This window comes from Bufo bufo, chromosome 11, assembly GCF_905171765.1.
Source record: "Bufo bufo chromosome 11, aBufBuf1.1, whole genome shotgun sequence".
Taxonomy (NCBI): domain Eukaryota; kingdom Metazoa; phylum Chordata; class Amphibia; order Anura; family Bufonidae; genus Bufo; species Bufo bufo.
This window is the reverse complement of record NC_053399.1, coordinates 46,659,641-46,668,436: the sequence shown is the minus strand read 5'-3', so window position 1 is coordinate 46,668,436 and position 8,796 is coordinate 46,659,641. Positions and strand designations below refer to the sequence as shown.

At 42.8% G+C, this 8,796-nt stretch overlaps 1 protein-coding gene across 4 annotated transcripts in view; it reads right to left on the bottom strand.

The window, feature by feature from the left end:
* Positions 1–567: 567 nt before the first annotated feature.
* LOC120982423 (serine/arginine-rich splicing factor 5-like) overlaps positions 568–8,796 on the bottom strand; it is a 31,826-nt gene continuing 23,597 nt past the window's right edge. For 3 of the 4 annotated variants that reach the window (XM_040412551.1, XM_040412550.1, XM_040412548.1), the window contains exons 7-8: positions 5,803–5,913; positions 568–1,551 (exon numbers count right to left, since the gene is read on the bottom strand). In XM_040412551.1, the coding sequence (XP_040268485.1) occupies positions 1,353–1,551; positions 5,803–5,913 (310 nt within the window). In that variant the 3' untranslated portion in view covers positions 568–1,352. The remainder of the gene's footprint in view (positions 1,552–5,802; positions 5,914–8,796) is intronic. The other variant, XM_040412549.1, reaches the window with a different exon arrangement.

The window sequence follows — 8,796 nt, the reverse complement described above, 5'->3', positions numbered from 1 at the left end:
CAGATCTGTGTGGCTGTAAAGCAAATTATACGACATGTTCTATTCTGTTCCACAGTGCAGACAAGGATAGCCCATTCTATTGATAGGACTGGAAAAATGTGGAATGCACACGAAGGTATCCATATTAAGCAGATCTGTTGTCTGCAGACCAAACTACAGAGACTGTGTGTAAGGACAGGACAGACATGCTGCAGACTTTTCATCTAGTCTTGCACACAGAAAATCTGCAGCGCAATAGCCAACTCACCTTCTCAGTTAACCCCATGTACTTTGAAAGTAGCAGCAGGATGCATGTGTGACCACTAGGGATGAGCGAAGCAACTTCGAATATAGCATCCCAAGCTCGTTTCGCTCATGTCTAGTGACCACCACTCCAGTCAAACTTCTAGCTGTGGCCGTGATTGTTCCAGCAATCAGACATTTATCACTTATGATTGTGGAAAGAAGATTGTGGGGAAACCCCTTTAATGTATCCTAAATCTGATGTGTGTTGTTTTTTTTTTCACTTTAAATGTGACAAATAGAAATGAATAAACACTGTGGCGTAAATAAACAGACGTATAAAACTTTGCTTTAAAAATTTGCCTTTAAAGTTTTCTCTTTAATTAACCAAAAGCATGAGAATGCAATACAGATCAAAACTGGACAAACTGTTTCAAACTATTGCCTAGCAAACACCTATGTTACTAGCCACAAAAGCAAACAGGATTAATTAACACAAAAACTAAAAAAATCGTAAAGTTACAAAAAGTTTAAAGAAAAAAAAACACAAAAAAAACCTGTCCTTGAAATTTTGTAAAACGCTAAATGAAGCTGGAAAAATCTACATTTTGTAGTATTAATGGGTCTCATCCTTCACATTTACAATAACTAATAAAGCCAATCTAAGGAGACAAATCAAACAGACTTTGGCTGTAAATAACTGACACCTACCTGATGTAACATGCGCTACTAGAACACTAATGATAATTTTATACATATATTCGCTGAAACTTACATTTTCTGTCAGTGTCACTTATAAAGAATAGGGCAGTATGTGATGTCTATAACTCAATCTAAAGACATGTCTTCATTTACTTTATAAACAAGTCAGAAAATGAGAAATCTCAGACAAGTTTCACCTATCTACACAGTGAAACACGCGTCAAATAGGGAGGGTTACATGAGCCCTGCCCATCGCATAGTCTAGGCAGAAGCGCCAGATCGCAGATTTACAAAATCAAAGCACTAGGCCCTCTTTTATATGTCAGATTTTACAGGCGCTTTGGTTACATTAAACAGTGGAAATCTTTCACCCCCAGCCATGGGGCACATAACCTTCATTCAGCAGTTCCACACATGGTAGGTGTCATCTAACCGCGGCTCTCCGCTGAACTGGATCGGGACTGACGTTTGGGGGAGCTCTGGGAAGGTTCACCGCTGTTCGATTTCTGACTGTATTTCTTTTCAGGTGTACGGCTGGGAGAGCGGGATCTGCTTGCAGACCTGGACGATCCACGAGACTTGGACTTGCTGCGGGATCTGGAGTAGCTTCTTGATCTAGAGCGACTTCTTAGAGAAACCATACAAGATTAGTACAAAATGACAGGAAACAAATGACAAGCCATTCACAAAATAAAAAATCAGCTGAAAAGCTCTTGGCAATAGCAGCAGCCTTAGGCTTTTATGGTTCCAAAACCCCACGTGACTGCTTTCTGTTACAGCGCGCCATTCACAATGCTGCTGCCTGTATTCACCTGCTCTACATTTCTATTATAATCAGAATATAATGCAGCCAAGTACATCACATTGGTTTCTTCGCATGTGTGTGCAGAAATTGACCTGCCATGCAGATTTTAACCCTTTGGCTACCAGAGATTTTTTTCCCCCCCCCGTTTTCATTTTGCTTCCCTATTTTCCATGAGCCATAACTTTTTTATATTTCCATTTACATAGCTGTATATTTTTTGCGGGACAAGTTGTACTTTCTAATGCCATAATTAATGGTGGCATAAAATGTAGTGGGAAGCAGGAAAAAAAATTCCAAATGGGGAGGAATTAAAAATAATATTCTGACCCCCATAACCTTTTTATACTTCTGTCTACTAAGCTGTTATGGGGCTCATTTTTTGCAGGACACTTCATAGTTTTTATTGATACCATTTTGGAGTGTGCGTGACTTTTGGATCACATTTTATTTCATTTTTCTCAGTAAGAGAAGCAATGAAGAAATGTCAAAGCGCCCATTTTGACCCTTTTTTCCGTTACACAATTCACCATATTGGATTTTTTTTTTTAGATTATAATATTTTCACTCGGTGTTTATATTTGTTATTTTTTTATTTTTTATTATTATACGGAAAAGGGGGGGTGATTTAAGCTTTAATATATTTTATATATTAATTTTTTTTAATCATAATTTTAAGGCTCATAAATGACATTTATAAATTATGTTTTTTAACTTTTCATTTTGACCTACAGTGGATAAAAAGTCTACACACCCCTAAAATGTCAGGTTTCTGTGATGTAAAAAAATGAGACAAAGAAATCATTTCAGAACTTTTTCCACCTTTAATGTGACCTATAAACTGTACAACTCGATTGAAAAACAAACTGAAATCTTTTAGGTGGAGGGAAGAAAAAATATAAAAATAAACTAATGGTTGCATAAGTGTGCACACCCTTAAACTAATACTTTGTTAAAGCACCTTTTGATTTTATTACAGCACTCAGTCTTTTTGGGTATGAGTCTATCAGCATGGGCACATTTTGACTTGGCAAGATTTGCCCACTCTTCTTTGCAAAAACTCTCCAAATCTGTCAGATTGCGAGGGCATCTCCTGGGCACTGCCCTCTTCAGATCACCGCACAGATTTTCAATCGGATTTTGTTGATTTGGATGTATGCTTTGGGTCGTTGTCATGCTGAAAGATAAAGTTCCTCTTCATGTTCAGCTTTCTAGCAGAAGCCTGAAGGTTTTGTGCCAATATTGACTGGTATTTGGAACTGTTCATAATTCCCTCTAGCTTAACTAAGGCCCCAGTTCAAGCTAAAGAAAAACAGCCCCTTGGCATGATGCTGCCACCACCATGCTTCACTGTGGGGATGGTGTTCTTTTGGTTATGTGCAGTGTTGTTTTTGGGCCAAACATATCTTTTGGAATTATGGCCAAAAAAGTTCAACCTTGGTTTCATCAGACCAGAACACCTTTTCCCACATGCTTTTGGGAGACTTCAGATGTGTTTTTAATGTAGCCTGGCTTGGATGTTTTTCTTTGTAAGAAAAGGCTTTCGTCTTGCCACTCTACCCCATAGCCCAGACATATGAAGAATACAGGAGATTGTTGTCACATGTACCACACAGCCAGTACTTGCCAGATATTCCTGCAGCTCCTTTAATGTTGCTGTAGGCCTCTTGGTCGCCTCCCAGACCAGTTTTCTTCTCGTCTTTTTATCAATTTTGGAGGGACGTCCAGTTCTTGGTAATGTCACTGTTGTGCCATATTTTCTCATCTTGATGATGACGGTCTTCACTGTGTTCCATGGTATATCTAATGCCTTGGAAATTCTTTTATACCCTTCTCCTGACTGATACTTTTTAACAATGAGATCTCTCTGATGCTTTGGAAGCTCTCTGTGGACCATGGCTTTTGCTGTGGGATGCGACTAAGAACATTTCAGGAAAGACCAACTAGAGCAGCTGAACTTTATTTGGGGTTAATCACAAGAAGTTTACATGATGGCCGGTGTATGCTGACTCCTATTTAACAGGATTTTGAATGTGATTGCTTAGTTCTGAACACAGCTACATCCCCAGTTATAGGAGGGTGTGCACACTTATGCAACCACATTATTTTAGTTTTTTTTTTTGTTTTCTTCCCTCCACCTAAAAGATTTCAGTTTTTTCCATTGAGTTGTACAGTTTATAGGTCACATTAAAAGGTGGAAAAAGTTCTGAAAGATTTATCTTTCTCACTTTTTTTACATCACAGAAACATGACATTTTAACAGGGGTGTGTAGACTTTTTATATCCACTGTATAAGGGATTAAAAAAATGAAAATTTCTTTGCATTTTGCTCATTTCTTATGTTGGCCTGCCACCTGGTGGCCACAATAAAAATTGCAGCATTAATGCTCTGAATTTCTTCATAGAGACTCAGCACTTGTACTGAAGTCCCGATTAGCCACACGGGGCTTCAGTACTAAGGCCGTAAGCCCGAGCTTCCGGGTTTTTTTGCGCATTCAAGTGCCGTGATCTCACTTGATCACTGCATCTAAAGCATTTAATTATCGCGATCAGCATTTTTGCCAGTTGAGGAAATTAGCCGCAGGTCTCTGCTGTTTGAAACAGCAGAGACTTGCCGGGCATGACGCCCGCTGCAGAGCTGTTCAGTGCCAGGAAAGTGTATGACATGTGAAGAAATCATACCCCGACACTGTAAAATATCTGCAGAATGTCAACTTATGATATGGCTCCCCACCATGGATTTCACAGCTATTTCCATGGCAAAAATCAGCAGTAGACATTTCTGCTGTATTCTCAGTCACATGTGGACACAACTCAAATCTGTAGAATGTAATCTGTATTAATATACTTTTCAATGCACAGGGTGCAGTTCGTAACAAACCCACCCAGTGTGGCGGTGCACTAAACTAGTGCAACTCATTCGCAAGGTAACTCAACATATATAGTTCAGTTAAATGTGAATTATAGGTGGACCTACCCTGAGCTCATGCCCAATGCTGTCTGTGAATCCGATAGGACTATTCTGTATTTGGGTGGTACACAGATGCCTACAGCTTTCCTGGTACAGGACTACAGGTACTCCATGATTTGCACACAGGCTTCCTGTGCATGAAACCTAAAGCTAAAGAGCCACTAGTAGCTGAACTGTGAGATTTTGATCTCTACAGATCAAAAAATGGTTATTGACTTGATTTACAATAGCCAAATAACCGGCACTAACACTTTTCAATAAAACTGAATCAACTTCGGATTTATTCTTTGCTCCTACAACAAAATCCACAAGAATTCCATATCCAATATATGGTGTTTACCATGAACTGTTACCGCTGGAACTACGGCCGGTACGTGCTGATGCTGCCGCTTTCAGTAGCTCTGGCTTATAGAAACCAATGGCTAACCTCCGGCACTCCAGCTGTGGTGAATGACTCCCAGCATGCTCCATTCATTTCTGTAGAGTTCTGAGAACAACCAAGCAAGTGTACATCTTGGGAGTTGTAGTTTTACTACAGCTGGAGTTCTGGAGGTTACTTATGTGCACACTGCCATAAAATGTATTTCCAGTGACCTTTCGAATATACCGTAGGTGTTTGCTGGCATAGACTATAAATCCCCTCATTCCCTACTGCGACACCTAACTTCAAGGCCCTTTGCTGCCCATGGATAGTGATGCCAGCCGTCACACGATTTACCTACTTTACTTCTACCGGCATCTGTTTATGGGGTGAAAGCTTTCAGCCCCTGCGCAGAAGAGAAGCCTGGGAAGAGGTCACATGGGGAAAATCTTGAGTGCTTGTGACTTGGACTCCAGCACAAATAGCCTAATTCAGGGCACATACTATAGGAGATAGTATCTATATATTAATGCATGCATGTTTTTGGGGTTTTTTTTCCTCTTGTTTTTCAGGCATTAAGTGTCCCTTTAAATTGAGGATCTACAGTAAGGAACGAAGTGATAATTTTTCTATGCCAGTGCACACCAGTTTATGGCATTTTAGAAATTGACCCACCTCTAAGAAACTCTGAAAGATACCACAACTGTTTGATATCTGGATGTAGATTACACCTGCAACATGTACCTGTGTTTTTTGCGATCCTCAATCAGCTTTATTTTTCGACCACTAAGCTCCGTGCCGTCCAACTTGTCTAAAGCACTCTTCATATCACTGTAGGATGCAAATTCCACGACCCTTAAAAAGAAAAAGCATCTGTAATGGCTCAGTACTTCTAATGTAACAACTGTGTAAACCGCATGGCGCTTACTAAACAAACTGTCCTCAAAATCAGTTGAGGGTGAAAGAATTTTGATAACTTTTAGATAAGGCCTCAAGCGCATGACTGTACCCATTTTGTGGTACGCAAATCAAGGATCTGCATAAGGCCCCCTGCACACGAACGTGTGCTTCCCTTTGCCGTATTGCAGACCCGCAATACACGGCTGCCGTTCCGTGGGCATTCTGCATCACGGATGCGGACCCATTCACTTGAATGGGTCCGCAAATCCGTACCATTCCTCATCTCCGGAACGGAACCCTACGGAAGCACTACGGAGTGCTTCCGTTCCGCAAAAAGATAGAACATGTCCTATCTTTTTGCAGAACGGCCGGATCGCGGATCCATTGAAGTGAATGGGTCAGCGATCTGCTGTGGCTGTCCCACGGACTGTGTTCGTGCATTGCGGCCCGCAGCACGACCACGGGGCGCACACGTTCGTGTGCAGGGGGCCTAATACGGATGCGGTTCATGTGCTGCTTGCACTCTTTTTGTGGATTCATTGACTTCTATGGGTCAGTGGGCCGCATTTTGCAGAAAGGAGATACGAAAGAACACTAATGACTTTTAGCATCTGTAAGTGTCACGGCTGAGGATGGGGGAAACCCTCAGCCGTGTGCCGGAAGGATGATGGTCGCTGCTTGACCAGGACAAACAGGATTAGGGAGCAGGTCACCTCCTACAGCGTCCCTAACCTGACCCTAACTCCTACCTGCATGGGCCGACCTTGAAGGTAGGAGGACCCATGCGCAGGAACCTCGGAGCCCTAACTTACCCTCCGTCCGGTCCCTGGGCTAGGAGTCAGAGTAAGACATCCTGTTCCTTCTGGATATGGAGGAACAGGAGTCTCACTTGCCAAGCTGCAAGCAAGGGGAAACAAATGCAACCTGTGGCAATGGCAGGTACTTGCCACAAACATAGCAGAGACCTACCACAGACAACCAAGCCTGGAACCCATGTGGATGTACTGCCCACAGACAGCATCACTCAGCACACAAACACACAACACACGGGAACCCAGGACCACAGGTGCAATAAAGAATCATAAAACCGAACACATCTTCCAGACACCAAAGGACATATATATTTGCTTATGACCAGAAGGTTGGCCCCCCACTGGCAGTTGGTAGGTAACCAGGAGGATGTCTAGAGCCAGCATGGCTAAAACACCCTCTCCTACAACTGAGGCTATATAGGGCCAAGAGGCCACACCCAACAATCCGACACACCCCGTGACTCACACACACTGAAAGGGAGTTAACCCTTCCAAAACTGCAGAAGGGAAAACATAACTAAAAGGGGAAGTGTCCAAACAACAAACACACTGTGGCTGTTGCCACAGGCAACGACATGGGTGGCAAGCGTGTCCTGGGAGTCAGCCCGAAGGCCGGGACACTGCCACCACATGTACATCATACCACCAAACGTTGCCACGGACAGCCACAGTGCAGGGAAAATGTCAGTGCACACCAAACATAAACAAAGTGCACACAGACATACAAAAGTGCTTACAAACGCGCACACAACTCCGAGGGAACCGCACACATAGCTGTTGTCCGCGGCAACCGCACTTGAGGCTAACAACCTAATGCCTCAAGCTGCGGTTGACACTGCAACCCAAAACCGCGGGCAACAGTATGCGGCTCCCAAGGAGTCACGGCCAAAACCGTGGCTGTGACAGTAAGTCAGTTTCGCAAAGAGACAGAACATGTTCTATACTTGGCTGCAAAATGTGGAGAACTGACGTCAACGGGCCTGCAAAAAATTCTGATGCAACGAGGACAGTATCTGTATTTTGAAGACCACAGAATACATACAGTCGCGAGCATGAGGTCTGAGAGCTATAAGTACCGCAACTTGCTTCATATGGTTTGGAACTGCCAAAAATTGGAGACATTTTGGGAATATATACGTGAAATCATATCAGTTACGACTCATTTAAGATTGCCTAATGACCCAAGAGTCTGTGTATTGGGAATTCTGAACTCTTCAGAAATAGACGATAAACTGTCACTGTGCGTTCAGAGAATGCCATTTCAGGCGAGGGTTCTAATTGCTAAATACTGGATACGGGGAAACCCACCTAGCAAACAGGATTATATAAATAGGCTGAATAGTCTTACGCCTTGAAAGAGGGGTCTATGTCAAGAGAAATTGTCCCAACAAATTCCTGTCGATATGGAGGGGTTGGGTGGAGACCGGGAGCTTGGCTTGTGCGGCTCTATCAAGAGATTGCATAGGTGGGCAATTTTCTCTATTGGGCCAGTTATCTTAGCACACGATGATGAATGGGGGATGTCGATAGGTCACTCTAATTTCAGCCATCACTGAAATGGCCTTCCTGAGATATAACTATTAGGGAAATAAAAGTAATGCAACTGTCTCTCTGTTGCATCAAGTAAGGGGGGTGGGTGGTTGGATGTTATGTTATATAATTAAATAATAATTTAGCATTGTCCTGTACTCTTATAACATGTATTTGTCTCTGTATCCTATATCACGCTGCTTTCATGTCAATGTGATGACAGTAGGGATAGACCGATTATCGGTTTTACCGATATTATTGGCCGATATTCGGTATTTTGACCGGTATCGGCATCTATTTTGCCGATATACCGATAACGTATTGGGAACACAGAACGCGCTGCTCTCAGCGCTCTCCGTGTTCCCTCAGCAGCACAAGGGAGAAGGAAGCAGTGTCTCCCTCCCCCTGTGATGCTGCTGCCGCCAGTGAGAGGAAGGAGGACAAGAGAAGGGGCGGGGCTGTGGTCACTGCGCCACCAATGAAGAGAAATCTCTCA